The sequence below is a fragment of the Alexandromys fortis genome, unplaced genomic scaffold (genome assembly GCF_014885135.2).
Source record: "Alexandromys fortis isolate MF-2015 unplaced genomic scaffold, M_Fortis_MF-2015_v1.1 scaffold_3, whole genome shotgun sequence".
Classification (NCBI taxonomy): domain Eukaryota; kingdom Metazoa; phylum Chordata; class Mammalia; order Rodentia; family Cricetidae; genus Alexandromys; species Alexandromys fortis.
In genome coordinates, this window is record NW_026067909.1 from 10,342,264 (window position 1) to 10,364,155 (window position 21,892).

A 21,892-nucleotide genomic window follows, 5' to 3' on the forward strand; every position below is an offset into this window, starting at 1 on the left:
GGAGTTCATTCCAGGTCCTATGCCCCTTCTCTATACCTGGTCTACCAAGGATAAGCCTCAGATTCTTCCCTCTGCCCACTTTGCAGGCACAACCTACCAGGCCCTTGACTCCTGGAACCTCCAGACTGCCCCCGCCCCCAGTGTCCAACCTCTCCCACAACCAGCCCTAAGAAAGAGGCAGCAGAGGCCTGGGGAAAACATCGTTCTTATGATTTATTACAACACATTGTTTCAAATACAAAAGGAGGGATGGGAAAGTGCGGCCTCATGGGGAAAGGTCCCAAGGGGGAAGCTGGCACCCTGGTCCTTGGGCAAGGGACCAGCTACCTCTCCTATACTGGACTTTCCAGAAAACAACAGGAGGGGCCAGGTGCATTCTGGGTCATTCCAGTGCCAGGCAGTGACCAGGTATGAGGGGTAAGAGAGTAAGAGAGGCTCAGGAGGACCCTATATCCTCCACATGTTGGACAGTGGGTGAAAAGCCACCAGGGAAGGCCTATGCTCCACCTCTCTCTACCCTGTATCAGAGCAGGCAGCTGGGACCTTATCCTCCATCTTGTCTGCTCACTTTAGGGTGACCAGGGCCATGAGTGAGAACAGAGACAGACTGAGGCTAATGGGCCCCATGTGTCCAGGATAGATGCCATATCTCCACAGAGAGAGGGGAGGGACCAGACCCAAGGGGGATCTTCAGGGTCCAACTGGTGGCCACACACTACTATCTCCTGGACAGCAGTAGGGTGGGGCAAGGAGGGGGAAGCCAGTGCATCCTCCACACCCAGGGTCACCTTAGAAATTCAATGACAGACAGGAGGGAAATTTACATAATCAATAATAATAATAATTAACCAATAATAATAATAATAAATACTTAAACCTCTAATCCATAGATTGCAAATACAACAATATCTTATTTTCTCAGGGATCAGGACGGGTGGGGTCAAGAGAACTGCAACAGGACTTTTGCTTAAGGAGGAGAATGACAGGAACACAGGGTAGTGGTCAAAAGAACAAACAGAAGGACACAGCAAGGGAGGTGGGGTAGAAAGGTGCCATCCTAGGTCTTTCTCCAGGACTCTGTCCTGCCCCAGCTGCCTATTACCGAGCCCCTGGCTTCTTCCTCGAAGGACAGCCCCACTCACACACTTGAGGAGCTCTTAGGGCAAGAGCCCTTATTCTGCCTCAAACCTTTGGGTCCCAAATGGTCCAAGAGGATTTTCAGCAAGGGTGGTTGGTACTTTTCTCCTGTCCTTGCTTCTAGATTGGCTCTGAGCCAAAAGAGAAAAAGAGAAAAGAAAAAGAAAAAAAAGCCACCTTGGGTGGAGGCTAGAATCTCACCTTGAAGACAGTGGGAAAGTACCCTGGGAAGGGAGCACACAGGGGGACTCTCTCCTGAGAAGCCCCTGTGGGGATGGGGTAGTCACCAAGGACTTCCCCAGCATCTCTGTGTCTAGATGGGGGGTATTTCTCTGCTTGGAGAGAGTTCTCCCAAAGCTGAGGATTCCCACTTCCTGGAAACCCACGGGCTTGGTAGGTGCTTGACTCCATCTGTAAGGAGGCCTGTTCCAGAGGCCCCTCAACCTGCAGGTGCACCTGAATTCCAAGTCCTACCAGGGGCAGGAAGAACCTAGAAGGAGAGCGTGAATCTACCCCCATTTATACTGGACCCAGAACTCCCCTCTGACCAGCAGAGCTAGCCCCTGCCAGCCCCAGCTAGCCTAGCTGCCCCTGCCCGCAGCATTGGGCACTACCCCAGTCCATGCTGGGGAGTCTAACTGGGCTTCCCAATGGGCAAGAGCATCTACAAAGGAAAGAGAGAATCCTCCTCTGAATGGCCTCCTGGGCCCTTTTGAGGAACTGGATCTCACTCTTGCAGGAGTGTGAGCTCTTTTGTCTACTCCATCCTTGCCTTGGGGGCTACCTCATCTGGCTCTCAGGATCCCCCCCACCTCTTGTCCAAGTCTCCCTGAAAACTCTGGTCCATTGGGCTCAGTGCCCACCAACACCTGCCAAGGAACATCCCTGGGGTAATGGATAGGCAGAGAGGGTACCCCTATGCCACTAAGACTTGGCAACTTGAGGTGTGTGTGTGGGGGCTGCTACTGGGGCCTTCTGCAAGGACATTAGGGTCTCCCCCTCCCCTTACCTATCTATGGCTTTGCTACAGAGCCCAAGACATGAAAGACAGGAGAGGAGAGACCAGGAGAGGAAAGAAAGGAAAGGCAAGGGGTCTGCGGCTCAGTTTGTGGCAAATAAGGGTTATCTTTCTCCTTTTCCCCCTTTTCTTATGTAAAAAGTGCAGGAAAGCTGGGCAGCTCTTTGCAAGGTCAGTACTATTTCCAGAGGGGAGGGGGGAAGGAGGGGCCCAGGCCTGTCAATCCAGTTTGGGATTGAAGGTGGCCTCATATTGCTTAGAAACCTGTTTCAGTTTAAATATCAGACAGTAAAAACAGAGCTTGAGGACCGCCCCGCACAGTTGCCAGATCACTAGCTTAAATAAATAAAAAATTGAAATATTTACTTCTTGATAAAAATTGCAGTAAAACCATTTACCTTTCTGTGTGTTATATATAATATATATTTATACCTGGCCTAGCTGGAGCGGGGGCTCAGGGACTCCTGAAGGGTCACGATACTTCGATGACCTCCACACTACCGGAGAAGCTGGCTTGCTTGCCTAGAGCTGCCAGCTCCTCGCCGCGTGCCCGCCCCTCCACCATGCCCTCTTCGAACTCCATCTGGCAGCTGCGCCTCTTGAACTGTGTATCTGAAGCAGGCTCCTCAGGCCAGCCGGTCCGCACGTCCCGGGGTTCAGCCCGCAGCACCTCCCGCCTCCGCAGGTCGCTGCTGCTGCTACTGCTGCTGCCGCCGCCACCGGGTCCAGGTGCACCAGCACTCGCTCGGCCAAAGGCAGAGAACACGGCGCCCGGGCCCTGAGCGCCCTCCGGGCTGAAGCACCAGGGTCCATCCGGCGACGGTGTGCCGGGGGAGTCCAGTGGCGGCACCCAGCCCCCGGGGCCAGCCGGCTGGCCAGGGCCGGGTAGTCCGGGTGCCGACAGGGCCGAGAGGCCATGCCGCGGAGTCTGCCGGGCCGTGTCTCCAAAGTTCAGGCCCAGGCCATGAGCCGGGGAGCGGGCCGGAGAACTGGCTGGGGGCCGTCGCCGGCGGGGTCGTGGACGCCCCTCTGGAGCAGAGTCTGGGCTGTCCGGACTGGGCGAGGGCAGGCCCAGTGTCCCCCCAGACGGGCTGTCCAGCTTGCAGAGCTTTGGAGCTTCTCCAGGGTCCGGTGGGCCGGGAAAGTCAGGCCTCCTGCTGGGTGCATAGGCTGACTTGATGTCCAGGGAGAAGGAGCGCTTCAGGCGGTTGGTGTCCTGGAGGCGGTCGGAGGAGAGGTGCAGGCCACGCAGGCCCTGCTGCAGTGCGCTGGTGGCTGGAGCTGTGCTGGGGATCAGAACATCCCCTCCAGCACTTGGGCTGGCCTCCTTGGCTGCAGCGGCTGCCTCGCTCCCAGTGGCAGCGCTCTCTGAGGTAGATGGTGGCAGCCGGGGCAGTGGGATGCCTGCTGCCGGGCCCATGAGGGGCTCAGGGGTCCCCAAGTGAGGTCCATCACTCTGCAAGGCAGCCAGCAGCTTCAGACTCCTCTCGTACTCCAGCAACTGGCCCAGGAAGTTGAAGTTGGGAGAGATGGAGGGGCGCCGATCCTTCACAAACCTGGACAAGCAAGAGAAATTTGTCAGAACGGGCTTGTGCTGATTTTCCCCCTGTGCCTTGAGGTACCCAAGCTTTGTGTTGGGTTCTGGTTTTCCCTCCCTGCCAGGGCAGTAGTGGGTGGAGAGAGGAAGGGAGGGCAACACTGTTAGCCATTGGTTGTGGAGTTCCAGGTCCCTAGGACGGTGGGAGGGGGAGAGTACCTGTATGCGTCGTCGGAGGACATGCCCATGGTTTTCATGATGTAGGCGATGGCGATGGTGGCAGAGCGAGAGATGCCAGCCAGACAGTGAACAATGACTTGGCAGCTGGACAGCTTGGCTTTATCTGGGGGCAGGTGGATGGTGGAGGGCCAGGTGAGGACTGAGATTGCACTATTCCTCCCTGCCCAAGGTTGGCCCCTACCCTCCCTATGGCAGCTGGTGTGGGTGACTTCCCAGAGCCGGGTGTCCCCAGGGGTAATCCTGCCCTCTGCCCACTCTTCCCTCGAGCCAGCCTCCCCGTCCCACAGAGACAGACACACCCTCCCCTCCCCTCACCAATGAACTCAATGGACTTGTCCAGCCAGGGCAGCAGCTTTTCACAGTAGTTGTCGTTGATGGGGATGCGCATGAAACGGCTCTCACAGATGAAGTCCGGCTTAGGGCAGGAGTTGCTGGCATTGAGGACATAGCTTATTCCATTTTGGGTCATCAGATCCTGGAGGGATAGGAAGATGGGTCAGAATGGGGTAGCAGAGAAAAGCAAAGCCCCTAGAGGAGGAGCTGAGAGTCTCAGTCTCTCTCTCCTCTCTCTTCCCTCCCTCCCTCCCTCCCTTCCTCCCTCCTTCTCCCTCCCCTCCCTCTCTCTCTGCAGAATAGAAGGACTCTAAAGTCTTGTGATGCTCCTGAGCCTTAGATTTTGTTCAGAATCTTGCTATATGGGAAAGACTGGCCCCAGGAACCCCTTCTCATCTCAACCATTGATTGAGCCCACTGATCGGTATAGGAAGGATGGCTTCTGCAAGCCACACCTACAGACTGCATTGGGCTCCCAGGAATTTTATGGTTGCCTGGGCGGTGCCTTCATCCTTTCCCCTCCTCGCCATTTTTAAAACATGGGATTCTTTCAGAGCTGGCCAGTGGCCCAGTGACAGAAGCAGTTTGGCATGTAGGCTTCCAGCGCCCCACCACAGAGGAGTCCAGGAGCTTGCTCTTCCACCTAGCCTCACTGGGTTCCTCCCTGGGCCATGCTGTGATCCAGTGGGTTGGGGCTCTGGGTCCTCCTGTGGTCCCACCCCATACTCATCTATCACCTGCTCTTCCCTTCAGACTACCTTAGGACCCAATTCCAGATCCCGCCTCTTTACACCATCAGTGGTGTCCCCACCCCCCCTCGCCCCCATGCACTCACCTTGTTCAAGACATCTTTCTGAGAGCCCAGGTAGAGGTGAGGCAGGATACGGGTCAGGCCCACACTGGGCACAGGCAGGCAGGGCTGAGAGAGGCTCATGGATGGTAGGGTGGCAGGTTTTCCCTCACAGAGACCTGGGAAGCAGGAGGAAAAGGTGGCGAAGCCCCCTGTGGGAGGAGACACAGAAGGCTTTTAAGGAGGCTGGCCAGCCAGGGCAGGAGAGTTCCTCTGGGCTTAGCCGCACCCTGTGGACCCCAAGCCCAGCCCGCTTCTGGCCTAGCACCTGGACTCTTGCTGGCAGGCTACTTGTCCTTCTCTGCAGCACTGGGGGCTGTGCTGCTGCCCATTTAGAGCAGGCACCTACGCCCACATTCCTCCTCAGGCTAATTAGGGACCAGCTCAGGGGCATGGCTTTGATGCCCATAAATGTGGGGTCAAGGTGGCCTGTCAGTACAGCACATGGAAGCCAGGCAAGGGACAGCTCAGACCTTATCAGGGGTCTCTTATTCCCCAGGTATGGCAAGGCAAGTTCTTTCCCAACCCTTGTACATCACTGGCCTGGGGCCAGGCTGGCACTTAGCCTCTCTCAATGCTGATGCAATCCCTCCCTGACTCCAGTTGGCTGGAAGCCACAGGCCTGGACTCTAGTGCCAGGCCTGGGAGGAAAGGGCTTCTGAGGTGGGGCCTCTTTGGGCATGACATCACCCACTGGAATTGCCATAGCCCACAGGGCATTTGTGGTTCAGCCATGGCTCCAGTCTCCCCAGCAGGAGATGACAGAGAAACAGGGAAGCCTGCACCCAGGGGACAAACAGCTTGCTCCCTGTTGCCACTGTTTAGATACACCCAAGATCGAGACTCTGGGCTAGGGAAGGAAACCCCCCACCATTTTGAGATACCCAAGCTGGCTCCTCTGGTACATCTGACTGAGTGACCTCAGGCAAGGCATGCCTCTGGCCTCAGTTTCCTTATTTTGCCTGCCATACAGCATTGTTGACAGACTCAGAAAAACACAATTATAAAGAGGTAAAAATAGACCCAGCCACATCTAACCTGGCTGGGGTTCATCCAAAAACCAGCTCTTAACATGGTGAGGTGAGCTCAGCAGAATGGGACTTCCATGATGCCAAGTTCTGACAAGCAAGTGAGCTCAGTTTTTGGTCTCAATCACACCATCCAAGCACAGGATGCCTGGGCTAAGACCCAATGTGTCTCATGGGAGGAAGTGAAGATAGGGTTCTGGGCCTGTGTGTGTACACGTACGTACACATACACACACACTGCTTTTCCCAGTCTTGAAAGAGGCAGGTGCTAGGACCTGGATAATCTCTAAGAACAGGGAAGCTTCTACCTTTGCCTTCACACTGGCCCAGCTCATAGACAGTATGCACAACCCCTCAACCAGTACATCTGATGTATTGCTCCCTACCTCCTCAATGAAATCTTATCTTTGGTGGCCTGAGAGGAGAAGGTGGTGCTAGCAGCAATGCTACAGCTTACATTCCAAGGGGAGGCTGAGCTGGGCACTGTGACCACTCACGGTCGGCCCTGGAGGGGTGGTGCCTCTGCACAGCCTCTTCCATAGATTACAGCCCCTTCTGTCTTCTCGTGACTTGGCCAGAAGCCTGGGTCTTAGTCTTTCCTCCACAGCCTGTCCAGAGGAGGAATTCTACCAGAGACCCCTGTCCACTCTACCCACAGGAGGGAGGTTCAAATGTTTCTGCCAAGTATAGTCACCCCAGACTTCTCAGAACCTTAGAAAGTTCCCAGGCTGGGCTGAAGCCCTTACACGCCCTTCCAGATTCCTTTTACGGACTCTATCCCTCTCAAGGCCTGAGGCTTCAGGTATTTGGGGGGCTCTCCCAGGCTATGTGAGTGGCTGGAAAATGGGGGTACCAAGGTCGAATGAGTGCATCACAGCTATTGGTAAGTCTCTGGGAGGCCTAGAAAATGCTCTGACCATCCCTGAAGCTCTTTCTCCTATAGAACATTCCCATACACAGCCTCTACCCCCTGAACTTGGGAGGCCAGAGACAGTGCCATTATCATGCCTGATGTTTACAGGGAGACGCATATAAAAACATGCATTTCTTTGTGCAATGGACTTGGCACGGTCCAGCCTACAGATGGTCAGGTTTGCTCTGGTCTGATTACAGCCATCTCTACCCAACAGAGTCTGGGACATGTCAGCATCTCCAGGCTTCAGAGCCTGTTTGTTTCATAGTTGTGACATCACTGGCTCACATTCCACAATGATAGTACAATGACAGGTCACACCAGCTTCTAGCTAAGGGTCTGCCTGCTGTTTAAAAAGCTAAAGCCCCTTCCTCCCTCCCCTTTCTCTAATAATGCACACTGTGATGGTTAATTGCTAACTCGACAGAATATAGAATCACTCAGGAGAGGCTTCTCTGGCAAGCTTGTAGGGAGTTATCTTGATTATGTTCATTAATGTGGGAAGAGCCATCGTAGTTATGAACATAGCCATTCCCTGGGCAGAGGATCCAGGATGGTACAAAACACAAAAAGTGAGTTGAGCAGCAGCCTACCCACATCTGCAGTTCTGTTCCCGACTGTGGATGGGATGTGATCAGCTACTTCAGGCTCCTGCAGTCTTAATTTCCCCACCATGATGGCTATACCCATACCGGGGAGCCGGAAAAACCCTTCCTCCCTGAAGTTACATTTGATTAGATTAACACAGCAGCACAAAGAACTAAAGCATACTGAGATCTAGGTTAAAACTCTTCCCTAATAAACTCTAACTTGTGGAAAAAAGGGACTAAGTTCATTACCCTCTGTGGTGGTGTGAATAAAAATGGCTTACAGGCCCACAGGGAGTGGCACTATTAGGAGGTGTGGCCTTGTTGTTGGAGGAAGTGTGTCACTGAGGGCAGGCTTTGAGGTTTCAGATGCTCAAGGCACGCCCACTCTCTCACTCTTCCTGCTGCCTGCAGATCCAGATGTAGAACCTCTCCAGCACCATGTCTGCCTGTGTACTACTCTGCTTCCTACCGCATTTCCTGCCATGATGATAATGGACCAAACCTCTGAACTGTAAGCCAGCCCCAATAAAATATTTTCCTTTAAAAGAGTTGCTGTGGGTGCTAAAGAGATGGCTCAGAGGTTAAGAGCATTGCCTGCTCTTCCAAAGGTCCTGAGTTCAATTCCCAGCAACCACATGGTGGTTTACACATGGGGTTTGGTGCCCTCTTCTGGCCTGCAGGCATACACACAGACGGAATATTGTATACATAATAAATAAATTTTTTTTTTTTAAAAAAGAGTTGCTGTGGTCATGGTGTGTCTTCACTGCAATAGAAACTCTAACTAGCCAGGTGACCTTTAATCCCAGCACTTGGGAGGCAGAGGTAGGTGGATCTCTGTGAGTTCCAGGACAGCCTGGTCTACAGAATGAGTTCCAGGACAGCCAGGGATACACAGAGAAACCCTGTGTCAAAAAAAAAAAAAAAAAAAAAAAAAAAAAAAAAAAAAAACAAAAAAAAAAAAAAAAAAAAAAAAAAAAAAAAAAAAAAAAAAAAAAAAAAAAAAAAAAAAAAAAAAAAAAACAACAACAAACAACAACAACAACAAAAAGAAACCCTAAGGCACATCCCCTAGAAAATAGAAAATACCACTGTGAGGGCACCACTTGGGTTCTCAGTACCCTCTCCTGATTGCCTTCACTGGCCATCTTCCTGAGCTTCCTGTGAGCACCAGCCAGAGGGTGATGTTTAAAGAAGGCCTGGTCTCTGTTGTATTTGGCCAGGGGGCCAAAGAGCTATGTGTGTGCTGTGAAATCGCCCCAGTCCCTGCTCGGAAGTCTGCTTCTGATTCTACACTAGCTCAGCAGGGGCTGGGCCTATGTGTTGCCACTTTGAGTCTGTCTCACACTGCCTTGACCAGGAACTCCACCCTCCCAGCAAACTTGGCAAGACAGACATCTAGAACTGCAGAGGGGGCCGGATAGAGCACAACCAGGTCCAGATGAATCCTTTGGGAGGATCCCAGCCCAGGACTTCTCCAGCCTCCAAAATTGTCCTTGCCCCTTGCCCTTGGCCCAAGAGACAGAACCTGCCAGATTTTGAGCTGTCCTGCTAGGGCCAGGAAGGGTGCTGCTCTGGAGCCCTTCACATTTTCAGAAGAACCTCATGCTTCCATTCATAACTAGGGTGGTGAGTTAGATACAGGAGGTATTCCTGTAGGCCTAGTGAGCTTATAAAAAGGTCCAAACTCCTCTTCCTCCCAAACTAAGCCTAGAAGGCTAGAACTATGGTACAGCTATGTGGCTCCTGGTTCCAAGAATTCTCAAATGCACAATAAATTATGACTCCTACTCAGACAGGCTCATCATCTGCACTGATACCAGAAGTGAGGTGCATGTGGCTGATACCTGAGGCTCACGGTACGTAGACACACAGCTATCCTTTGACCATACAGGCCCAGAGCATGATGCTACATAACTCAGATCCAAATAGACAACTCACCCTACCCATGATACTGAGCCTCCAAACCACTCGAAGCCCCTCAGGTTGGATTCATCTACCTAGTAGTCTGGCTAAAGCTGTCCAGGCCCTCTCAGCCCTCCCTCTCCGGTTGGGCTAGATGTCATGGCACTCATGGGATTTCGGGGCATTGAACTGGTCTGGCTACCTACCCACTTATTCCACTCCATATGCAGCGGGTGGGTGTGGAGGACACTCCATCAGCTCTGTGCTATGCAGAGGCCACCAGCATGGGCAGAGGGCATCAGCAAAGGGCCTAGATTCCAGCCGGCTGGAGTAGGCATCCTCGAACAAGCCCACTCCAGCAGCTATTTAGGAATCTAGGCTGCCTCTCGGGGAGGTAGAATCTACAAAAGCCCTTTCAGCCGCGGCCTAAGGGTGAGTGTGTCTAAGCACATGGTTGAGAGTGGGAGTATGAGACATGAGTCAGCGGGTGTGTGTGACTCTGAGTAGGGACTGGAGGCCAGCTGGCCAGACTGCTTTTGGAGCACAGGTAGTCCAGAGAGACACTCTGCTGGTCCCTTAAGTAGCAGCCATGATGGAGTAGTGAGATGACCTGTGGCCAGCTGGTACCTTGTCTGAGTAAGGTCCCTGCTATGTGACCAGTTCTGGGATAGACTGAAGTTTTCAGGAGGTAAAGCCTTCACTTCCTCGCCTTGAGACAGAAACCAGTTGTAGCCTGGGTCCCTGGCTCCCTCTCTACCAAGAGCATGGTTTTGGGGGAGCTCCTGCTTGTCTACCTCTTCTGCCATTGCAGGCAGAGGTGGGTTTTGAGAAATCAAGAGGCCTTAGGATCCCCCCACTGTCCCAGTAATTCTGCTTCTCCTCTGACACGTCTAGTCCTAGCGAAGTGCATGGGGAGGGGTGTTTGGAAGAGGAGGTATATCCCACAGCCCTGGCCCATTCCCGAAGTTCACCTGTGAGGATGGCCACGCTGTCGAAGCAGCCGTCCAGCTTGCTGAGCAGGATGGACAGGAAGCTGTCTGCTGCCAGCACACTGGCATCTCGTGTACTCTGGTCATACACTACCACATCCTGTGGTTCTGTGGCATCCACCTAGGGGACCATAAGGGCAGAAGTTAGGCCATTTGTAAGATCAAGGTGCCAGCCGGGGCTGTTGCCATTCTCCTCACCCCCGTGGCTAGGCAGGAAAAAAAAAAAAAAACATGGCTCCACCATCAGGCTTTGCACCAGACAGGACTAGGTATTGGGGGTGGCTCCAGTTCTAGGCAGCCATGCCCCTCATGGGTAAAAGTACCAGAACTAGAAATGTTAAAGAATACAGGTAGGTATAACGGGGCCCCAGAGAGCACATACACAGAACCTGGGCTGGCTTCTAGGCTTCCTAGAAGACCAGTATCTCTCTTTTCTTTTTTTGCTGCCCCCCAGCCCCTGATGGAAAAACTAAGGCTGTAACAGGACTCCCCTCCCAAATATCATCAGGCCAGGAGGCAGAAACTAGGAGCTGGGGTTCTTTCTCTCTTTCTCCCCACTGTGATGGCCTTAGGGCCAGATGTTGAGGGGCCTTTTGCTCAGACAGGCTGATGTCCCTGCCTCCCAAGCACACTCAGCCTTTAAGCCAGCTGAGCTGTCAACCCCAGGCCGGATGATGTCATCAGCAGCCAATAGGATTACACTCTGGCTGAAGTCCTCGCTGGGGGTGATTAATCACTGGATTCCCTTCATTGGCACCACAGGGAGCCAGCTCTGGCCTTGGAGTGGGGGACTCCCGACAACCGTCACCCCACCTGGGTTCTCTCACTTCATAGCTTGGAGGCGGGCAGTTTGGAGACTGGAAACCCTTCCAAAGCCTTGGTTCTATTGGCAGGCCCTCTAACCCAAAGGAGGTGGGAGCAGTTGGTAGCTGGTGCTATCCCAGGCCACACACACTCCTGGATAGGTTAGTCCCTCTCCAGCTGATGCACTGGATAGACCTGGGGAGAAATTGGTCCCTTCCTCTGTGGAAGGAAGTTCCTTCTTGGGGGTCGCAGAGAGCATTCTGGGTCACTGAAGACTCTGAGAGGTGGCAGGAGGAATGGGGAAGCTGGTGAAATGGTCTGCCTAGTATAATCCCCTTAGTTACCCCCTCCTGGCCTCACTACAGTCAGAGTGGCCAGACCCAGCTGTCCCTGTCCTCAGAAAGCACCAGCCAACTGCACCTACGCTGGTCTACCCTCTGTGCAATCCCACTTCCTTCCTCTGACCCTGCCCTGAAGATGGGTAGACAAAGGAGCTCTTCCCCCACTTCTAGAGGAAGGTCTCACTAGGGGCGACTGCCCTACAGCACTCTCAGCTGTGACCTCCAAGAAACCCAGTTTGGAATTAGGGGACAGAGAAGGGGATGCGCTTCATCAGAGAACTCTTGGGTACCAGGTCGAGGAGCTCTAGTTTCCTTCAGAGGTGACAAGTGCGTGCTTGTTCAGGAATGGTCAGCCCCAGGGATTATGGATGCAATGGTGGGACACAGGTACCTGGCTGCGTGTCGAGGGCTGGATGAGCTCAGCAATGGTCACTTTTCCCTGCTGAAGGCGCCGCTTCACTAGCTTGGAACAGCAGATATTCACAGAGCTCAGCACATGGCAGCTGTTGTATTCCACGAAGGACCGACTGTCGATGACCAGAGGGCCCCCAGGCCCGCCACGCAGCAGGCTGGCCAGTTTCTTGGCATCCATCACCTTCCTCGGGAGCCGATCCCCAGCCATGGTGGGGTGGTAGGCAGTGGGGACGGTGACCCCTGAAGCGAGGAGGGCGTGGCCTTGCAGCGTTCTGGGTACCCTAGTACATGGCGCCGGACCTGAGGGAAAGGTGATTGGTCAGCAGATGGCAGGATCTGAGTAGCTACAGCTGACCCCTAAGCGGCTTCTCTGTTTGGCAGCTGGCATGTCCTTTGGGCCCTTCCTTCTGGATGGATGAATGAACACCTTACCCAGTAGGGTGAGTGCATAGAAGAGACCCTGACTACCCCCTACTTCTGATGCAAGGCTGAGGACAAATAAGGACTCCAAAGGAGGATTCTTATTGTGGGCACTGGTGTGCAGCTATACTTGTGCCTTCTAGAACCTCTGTCCTATAGGTCTCTGCATTTTCTTCTTCTCAGGACCCTAGGGTACAAAGCTTGTCTCTCTGCTCTTTTTCCAGCTGGGGATTCTCCAATCTTGCCCACTTTCTTGACACAGTGCTGCATGGCCAATTCCTAGACTCCATCTCTAGGAAAGGTTCTTTAAGCTCATCATCCGGATGCTGGTATATAGGAGGGCAGGACCAACCCCCATACCCCATTCACGGGCTCCTGGAGGCTGAAGGCCAGGTGCTTGGGAGCTTCTGTTGTGTGCTGAGGTTGGTGCATTCCACCCCTTGCACAAAGCTCTAAGATGAAGATTGGGTATACAGGATGCTTGGAACTGCTGGGCCTCCTGTATGACCCTAGAGGTTCTTGGGCTGGGGAATGTGTTAAGGAACTGGAGATAGGTGGCATCAAAAGACCTAGAAGCCCTGTCAAGCAGACTTGACGACCCTCATCTGTCAGGTGCTGTCTCCCCTGCAGCCCCCACCACAATGCAGTGTCAGGACAATGAGTTTGCCTTAAAATGGGAAAATTTGAGGCTTGAGGCAGTGGGAGGTGAAAGAGTACCTCCCCCATTTAGCCCCACACATGTAGTGGGGTAGGAAAGAACTTAGCTCTTTAGACTTGAGCCCTCACCTGGCATGGCCCATTCCCAATCCTCCCCTGCAGCCAGGGATTCTGGGGTGAAGTGTCCTCTGGCTTTCCTGGGGCCCTGTGGAAAGCCTAGATAGAGCTGCCATGCTGTTGCAAGGGCACAACTTCCAGGACCTGGGCAGTACACAGTCAGTAGGAGCTTTGGGGTACAAATCCCTGATATCTATTTGTGTCCCAGCCCCCTCTGCAAGCCTTCATTGGGGAGCCAGGCCTGGACCAGTCACACAGAGGAAGCTCCACAGAAAATAAACTACTTGTGTAAACGGTCCTCTGTCTGATGAAAGAAGTCTGATTTAACGCCTATTTTAGCTGTTTGGGGGACATTTCCTTGAGCTCTAATTAGAATCTTGCATAAGGGAACAACAGGCTAATGGTTAGGACCCGGGTCAGAGGAAGGAGCAAGCCCTCCCACTAGCAGGGCTGGACAATAAGTCTAAAAACCCAGGTCTTTGAGAGGACCATAGTGCAAGATGCTGGGGTACAGAGGGCCTTTGCTATTCCCTTGGCTCTGCCCCACAGTAGATTCCGCATCCTCCCAGGTGAGTGGGACCGCTTAAATGCATCAAGAGAAGCAGAGAGTGACTAGTCCAGGGAGCTAGAAAAGACGCAGCCCTACCCTCTGCAACAGCCCTTGAACTACCCTGAGGGAAGCTGCGTTGGGGGTGAACCCTCTGAAGACCCTCACCACAGCACCTCTAAGGAGCTGTGGCTGAGGATGGCAGGGAAGGGAAGCCTGAGAGCCTGAGAGGGAAGGGCAGGGGAGATCTGGTTGGTGGCAGGTGGGATGGGGGCAGCTTTGTTTAGGCCTGTTACCTGTCCCTTCCTCTGCCTCCCAGGGAATCCTGAGAACCGGAGCTGAGCCCCATTAACCATTACAGTATTGTTATTTGCAGCGGAGGGGAACCATTAGCAAGTTAGCACCTCCGATGTTACCATGGCAACAGCAGAGGTGCCAGGCAACGGCAGCTCCTACTGCAGCAGCCACTAAGCAGGCTGCTCCGCAGATCAGGCAGGTCTCCCTCTTCTACGCTCCCACTCCTCCATGGCAGGTGCCCAGTAGTCCCGACCTATCACTTAAGGACAGCAACAAAGCCCCCTATTCCAACCCTGTCCTACTTGTCTCTAATTCCCAGGACCCAGGCCCACACTGCAGCTCTCTATCTCCCTGTTCCTCTGAGACCATCGGTATACTGCACTGCGAAGATTTGGATGAACCCCCTCACACAGGTGCTGGTCTTCAGTAGCACGTCCTGATAGCATCTCTTTGTACCCTCACCCTTGGCTTCCTCAGTTTTGGGTATCAGGCCTAGAATTTACTGGGGCTAGAAACAGAGATACAGGGGTCAGTTCTGAGAAGGTCAGCAGGGCACAGATAGACCAGGCAAAATCTGAGCAAAGCATATGCTCTCAAGTACTCCCTGCCCAGTCCTTCCCAGGGAGAACAGCTATCGGTCTGCTCTTCCAGAGCCTTGAATGGGGTTGTGGGTGGTCAAGGACCCTCTAAGCAGAGGTTGTAGACCTTCATCAAAGGATTTTGAGCCAGGAGGCAAGCATTCCTAAGTCCAAAGTCAGGAGGAGGAAGCCTCTCCTAGGCGTGCTTAACCAATGACCACACCCCTCAGGGAAGTCTCAGACAGCCCCCATTGCTGCAGGCCAGGTCCACAGCCCAGCCCTTGTGGCACTGTTCCCTGGGCACAGGAACACATCCCTTTGCACACTGGCAGATGCGTGCCATAGTGACAATCCATCTTGTCCCTGAGTGCAATTATACATGTGTCAATGTATCCATCTGCACATACATACGGCATTACAGTCTCCTGGAGAGCAAGACTGAAGTATACAGTTGCACATGCATCCTTGTCTTCGGTATACCAAAGCTCCTGGTGCCCATATACCAAGCGCCAGTCATTTACACTGGGGTTTACATACAGCATGTTCCAGTTCCTGAGTCCTCATGTGACCAACCAAAGCTCAAGTCCCCTGGGTGGCATCCTCACCAAGCTACTTCTTTCTCAGTGCCTAGGAACAAGGAATTCCCTCCTTCTAGAGATGGTTGCCAGGACCATCAGCCTTTGTAAGACTGGGTCCCTCCCACAGTGGTCTAGCCTGAGCATCCTTGCCCACAGTCTGGCAGCTCTCAGGAAAGAGTCAGCAATTAGGGGCCCAAGATACTAAGATGCCAGCTCACTGTCACACAGGGCACTTCTGGAGCCTGGCAGAGGCCATGTCCGGTGAAAGGGAGGGTGTCAAATGCTCCTGCATGGCAACTGAGCCCATGGCTCCTCTAGCCAGGCTCCCCTGCACCAGGGGGCAGAAACATTGTCTCAAGCAAATGGCCAGGCCAAGAAGAGACAGCCTGAGAGAGCTGTGGTCCTGAGAGCTCCAGCCAGAGTTCTTTGGCTCACAATGGTTGTTAGGACCACAACATAACTATTTCTTCTGTTGTGGGCTCAACTTCTGTCCCTGTTTTCGCTATGAGCTGCATATCTGAGTCACTCCAGATCCACAGATGTACCTCACCAAAACACCTGTCCATTTGAAACTTCTGGGCTGGGACATCAGCATCAGCTCAAGAAGAGAGATGCTGCCAGGAGCCCCAGACACATTGCCTTGAAGCATCTTCCTGCATCTATATTGAGTCCCTGGAGGTAGCCTCAAGTCTCCCCAAAGGCACAGGGCAAGAGGGAAAGAGAACCTGCCCAGCAACTCTCCCGAGGTCCCTAAGCTGACTGCAGCAGTCAGACATAAAGATGAACCTACAGCTCTTGATCACATGATCAAGATCATCTGTAGCAGGTGCTTGTTAACCAAGGAGTGGATGCACAGGGACTCTGACCTCGAGCAGAGCCTGGCATCCTAGGCTACACTCACCTACCCAGCTACCCTGGAGGGCAAGCAAGTGTGAGGATGGGTCTACAGGTCACGGAATTTCCATTCTGAATCGACTCCCACAGTGAAAGAATCTATGCCCCTGGTCTGAAGCACCCCCACTCCCACCCCAAGCTGCACAACAGAGCATTGCAGATGCCACACTGATCCCCCACCCCCATCACTGCATCACCAGAGCTCCCATCTCTCTGCTGCAGAACGCAGCACACCCTGTCAACAAGGAGTCAAAGGCAAATTTACCCAAGAGATTGGATTTAGTGGAATCTGGGCCTGTCTTTACCCATCCACCTGCAAGGATTGGCCCATAGGTACCCATGGCGGCTGACTGGCCGCTCCCTCCCAAGGTGGACAGATAGGACAGGGAGACAGGCTGCAGGAGGCGGCTGTACGGGCCCCTCCCCCAGCATCGCGCCTGCTGCCTCTGCGTCGGGTAAGGATGTTCTTTATCCGCAGAGGCCAATGGAGCATCCCGAAGTGGGGGTGACCTGACAGCTATCAGAGAGCCGGAGAGGGGGGTCCTAGGGTCTCCCCTCCAGACACGGAGCCTACCACAGGCCGGAGCCGACCTTCTGGCGTCGGAGGTTTCGCATCTCGCCGGCCGCCGGCTGCTGCCGCGGACGACCTTTTCCTATTCTGGCCGCCAGCGGGGGCGCCTTGCAGAGGCTCTCAGCGATCTGTGCTGGATCTCAGCCCTCCCCCACGAATCCCTAGGTCTCTAAAGTACGTCTCTCCAAATAAGAAGGAATGCGCGGAGAAAGACAGCTTAGAACGGACGCGGATTCGCAGCGCGCGCCGTGCGCAGGAAAGAGTCATCTATCCATTTTTCGATGCTCCAAAGAGCCTACTGCAGGGCGCTCACCCGCTGAACCTCCCGCACTCCCCGGGCCCAGCTCCGAACCGAACCGGTGCCCGCGCCCGGCTCACCTGGCTCTCGCTTGCCGTGGGAGTGCCCCCGACGTTGGTGCCGCGCTCAGGGCACCCGTTCTGTCACGCCACCCATGGGCCCGTCGGGGGCCCGCACAGCCGGGGCAAGGGCCGGAGAGGCGCGCGGGGCGCGTCGCCGCCGCCGCCGTCGTCGTCGCCGCCACCGCGGGGAGCGCTCGCTCGGGACGGAGCGCGCGCACTGCGGTCGGGCACGCGCGCTCACGGCGCGCATCCCAGCCCGCGGCTCGGCGGGCGCGGCTGGCGGCTCCGGCCGGGCTCAGCGTCCGGCGTCCCGCGTCCGGCGTCCGGGTGGGGCGGGGGTCCGCGGAGCCGGCTGGGCCACCGCGGGAGCCGCGAGTGACAGGCCCGGGGCGGAGGGCGGGGCTGCCGGCGGGGATGAGGTCATGCCGAGCGAAAAAGCCCCTGACGTCACCTGCAGCCAATCAGAGTGGGCCGCTCGGGGGCAGGTGACGTCAGCGGAGCGGGCGCTGGGTGCGGAGCCCTGGCGGCAGCCGTGGGTCTTTCTGCCACCGCCCTCGGTCCCCTGCACCCCGTGCTCCTCGGGCACCGGTTCTTAAAGGGGCCACGCATGCCGCGGCTACCACCTCCAGGAAGCCTTCCCAGCCCAGGGCTCCTGGTGGCTCCAAGAACCCTCAGCCTTGCGCCACTCTGATCTGTGCCTACTGTCCCTGTGTGCGAGGGTCTTCCCCTCCCGGACCGCCTAGACTGGAGCTGTCGTTGGTTTCTTTCCTTCCCCTAGCCTTTGTTCACGCGGGGACGCTCTCCAAGAATGCGCCTCCCTAGCCCCGGTGCGGCCCGGGCACGCGCTCAGGGAGAGCCGCGCCCACAAAGCGCCCTACCTGCGGCGTCCGCGTTTGTCCTCTCCACGACCCCTGGAGGTGGGAGCCCAGCTCTCCACCTTGCGGGAAAAGCTCCGAGGCGACGTGGTCTGCCTCAGGTCACTCATGCCGAGAACACGGGGGTGGGGGTTGGGGGCGGTGCTCCAGACCCACCGATGCTCCCCTGGCGGCGCTGCCCCCTATCTATGACATTCTGTCTTTGACGCTTCCAGTGAAAAGCCAGCTGGAAACAGTCCTCTGCTCCCACCCCGACATCTCGAGACCCTGCCCACTGGGGACTGTCGACCTCATCCTACTGTGCGAGCACAATCACGTGAGCACTCAGAACAAAACATGGGTAATTACAACTAGGGCAGAAATACACAAGGGTCAGGCAGATCTGAGAGAAAGGGGAGTTTTGGGCCACGCTGGTCCACCTGCAAGCAGGAACCACTTGCATCCTTGGTTTTCCCTCTCCCCATGATCTCATTATACAACCTAAGTTGGCCCAAAACTCTATATTGCATCCCAGGCTGGTTTCAGCCTTCCCAGTGCTGAGATTACAAGCACCTATCATGATGCCAGGCCGCTTCAGACATTTCAAAAAAGTGCCCCTATCTTGGCTGCTGGATGAACGAATAGTGAGGTGACCAGATAACATGAATGCCCCGTTGGGGGAGCGGGGATGGTTCTGAACTTCCCCCTTGGAATACAGTCTCTATGTGAAAGAAAGAGCTTGGGAGAAGTCTGGTTGAATGAAAGGTCCCAGAAAGGGAAGCAGACACAAAGGAACTCTCTTATGCTAGTGTGGGTTCGGTGAAGAATACCACAAACAGCAGTGGGTGCTGGGCAAGGCTCTGCGGGGACCTTCTCCTATTCCCTGCTGCATTCTGCTTGGCTTTGCTCACCATGGGTGTTTAAAAGCAGCTTGTAGAAATCTCCCTGTGTAGCCCAAGGCGAGTCTGGGAGTCTAGCCTGGGATTAATACAGGTTGGAGGGAAGAGATGTCTCTGGCTCAGAAATAGCACAAAATAAACAAACAACTTGGGAGTGCTGCCAGGAAGGAAGCATGAGGGGCCTCAGGGATGCTTGGGGTTGGCACTGGGTTCAGATCTTTCTCTCCCTGCCTCAGGCTGGGCTCTGAATAGAGGCCTTAGACTGCTGGAGATAACCCTTGGAGCTGAAGTTCGCCAACTCCACTGCGCTTACTCAGGTCAGTGTTGATGTGGGGATTGCGGATATGTTGGCTTTCTGCCCACTTTGAGCCCAAGGAATGGGGAGGTGGGGATCTGGAAAGGGGGGCTGAGACCTGGACAGGTCCAGGTGGCAGGTGAAGTGGGACATGTAGGTTCCTGAGGAGACAGCAGCAGCAGACCTGAAAGAGCTTGGGGTTTGCAGGTGTGGGGCTGATAGATGAGCTGTCAGTCTCCTGGTGTGTGTGTGTGTGTGTGTGTGTGTGTGTGTGAGAGAGAGAGAGAGAGAGAGAGAGAGAGAGAGAGAGAGAGAGAGAGAGAGAGAGAGAACTGTCTCACTCTACCAGACCCAGGAGGAAACCAGTGGGGATGCTAAGAGAGTGTCCAGGTGAGGAGGAGGAATGCGGCAGGGTATGAGCGGACACTCTGGGAGTGCCCATTAGATCTCTGGTTATGCTGGGGCAGATTCTTGCCAGGTTAGAGCAACAGTGCACAGGTGACCTGGAGGTCCTTCTGGAAACCCCAGGTGGGTGGGGTGGCCAGCAGCCTGTCCCCACCCTTCTGAGATTAGACACAATATCATAAATGATATAATCAGGTTGCAAAAAATTCAAAGTATTTCAAGTTAAGTTTAAAGTTTTGTGTTGGGACACACTTATGGTCATGTTCGTGCACATACAATTTGTGGGTGGGCTTGCTAGGCTCTGCCATACAAATGGCGCTAGTTATGGAGCTTTACAGCACCACCTGCTCTGCAAACCTACTCCTTCTCCGTGCAGTGCTGGGTTCTCCCTGCGCATCTGTTCCCTCACATCCCCAGTAGTGTGAGGCGGTCTTCTGGCGTGCTGGTCACTGGAGTATATATTCACAAACTGAGTGGTGATTAGATGTGTCTGGAATCGGCAAAGCATTCTCAGGGTGCTGTTATCCTTTCTGCTGGATCCAGTAGCGACCTCTGTGCCAAGGGAGGACAAGATCCAACCTCCAGCGGCCCTGTGGACACTGGAGACCGCAGGTGAGCACACCACACGGGCGCCGGCCTGATGACACCTTCTGGAGTTCCTCGTGTTGACAGGACCCTCCCTACAAGTGCTAGAGACTCGCCCAGACGGAGGCGAGAGCAGTTCCAGACTGAATGCCGGAGCAGTTCCAGCCGGGTCTGGCAGGTGCAGCAAGCTTGGGTCCCTCTGCTTTGTCAGCGCGCGCCCTCTGCTGCCCACAACAGAACGCTGTGCAGGCTGGCCGCCTGAGGTGTAACTAGGAGGTTGCCCGAGGCTGAGCCCCTGCCTGGCAAAGAGAAGGGAAGGGAAGGTTCAGCTCTTTGTTTCAGCCTGTGAGGCGTGGGAACCATTCGCACCCTGGGCTGCTCAGCCTGACTTCTAAGACGAGCAGTAAATGAAATGTTAACGCAGCAGATGGCCCTTTCCTGACTTAAAAAAATGTATCATCATCATCACCACCACCACCACCACCACCACCACCACCACCACCACCACCACCACCACCACCACCATCATCATCATCATCATCAGTGTGGCAGTGCCAGGGATCCAACCCAGTGCCTTGTGAATGCTAGGCAATCATTTTGTCACAAAACCACACCCTCCACCCTTATTTTTAAATTATAGTTTATGGTCAAATACACATTCACACTTTCAACATTGAAGCGTGCAACCCAGACGCCCTGAGAATATTCAGGTTGCTATGTACGGCCACCACCATCCATCTGCAGAATTCTTTGTCTTCCTACAAAACATATCGGTGGCCCCTACTAGAATTTATCTTCCTCAGCCCCATGTGCTACCGTTCAAACTGATCATTTTCTTTTACTTTAAAAAGGATGATGCTCATTCTTTCTTTTTATTAGTTAAATTTATTCATTTATTTTATATCCCAACCACAGTTTCCCCTCCCTCCTGTTCTCCCCCTACCTCTCCCTCATCCCATCCCAATCTACTCCTCCTCTGTTTTTGTTCAGAAAGGGGCAGGCCTCCCATGGGTGTCAACAAAGTACAGCCTATCAAGTTGAGGTAGGACTAAGCTCCTCCCCTTGTATAAAGGCTGGGCAAGGTAACCCATAATGAGGAAGAGCTTTATTCTTTTTTTTCTTTTCTTTTTATTTTTTATTTTTTTTAAGACAGGGTTTTTCTGTAGCTTTAGAGCCTGTCCTGAAACTAGCTCTTGTAGAACAGGTTTGCCACAAACTCACAGAGATCCACCTGCCTCTGCTTCCCGAGTGCTGGGATTAAAGGCGTGCGCCACCACCGCCCGGCTAAGAGGTTTATTTTTATACTTTATCTTTTAAAAATTACTTTTAACTCATGAAATGTCTCTTACTTATTTATCTTTAATATATATGAGTTTTTCTGCCTGTAATGGATGAGCACCATGTGCATACAGTGCCCTCAAAGGCCAGAAGAGGATGCCAGATGCCCTGGAACTGGACTTGTAGACAGCTGTGAGTGATATGTAGGTGCTGGGAACTGAACCGGGGTCCTCTGCAAGATCAGCAAGTGTTCTTAACTGCTGAGCCATCTCTGCAGTCCTCCTGCTACTGTCCACCCCTGAATGTAAAGTTGGGGGTTCATCATGTTCTTTTCATACACACCCCACCACTGCCCTTACTATCCTCTTGCTGCTCTCTAGCTGGCAACTTTTCTCTCCCCCACCCCCAAATAGCTTCCTCTGCTTCCCTCACATGTATTCCGTCTTCTTCTCTTTCTC

The 21,892-nt window shown here is 54.1% G+C and overlaps 1 protein-coding gene across 1 annotated transcript; it reads right to left on the minus strand.

The window, feature by feature from the left end:
- Positions 1–193: 193 nt before the first annotated feature.
- Positions 194–17,474, minus strand: Dusp8 (dual specificity phosphatase 8). Its single transcript, XM_050137834.1, has 7 exons — positions 17,137–17,474; positions 12,077–12,399; positions 10,523–10,661; positions 5,101–5,267; positions 4,248–4,407; positions 3,912–4,035; positions 194–3,711 (listed from the first exon to the last, which is right to left on the minus strand). Exons 2-7 carry the CDS (start codon positions 12,305–12,307, stop codon positions 2,628–2,630), a joined length of 1,905 nt encoding a protein of 634 aa, XP_049993791.1. The 5' UTR covers positions 12,308–12,399; positions 17,137–17,474; the 3' UTR covers positions 194–2,627.
- Between the last annotated feature and the right edge of the window lie 4,418 nt (positions 17,475–21,892).

Bases quoted from the DNA above. Each gene is read 5' to 3' on its own strand.
- Dusp8 (XM_050137834.1), bottom strand. From the start codon at position 12,307: ATGGCTGGGGATCGGCTCCCGAGGAAGGTGATGGATGCCAAGAAACTG. The intron at 10,662-12,076 runs GTACCTGTGTCC...ATGGTCCCCTAG, and splicing joins AGCCCTCGACACGCAGCCAG to GTGGATGCCACAGAACCACA. The intron at 3,712-3,911 runs GTACTCTCCCCC...TTGCTTGTCCAG, and splicing joins TCCTCCGACGACGCATACAG to GTTTGTGAAGGATCGGCGCC.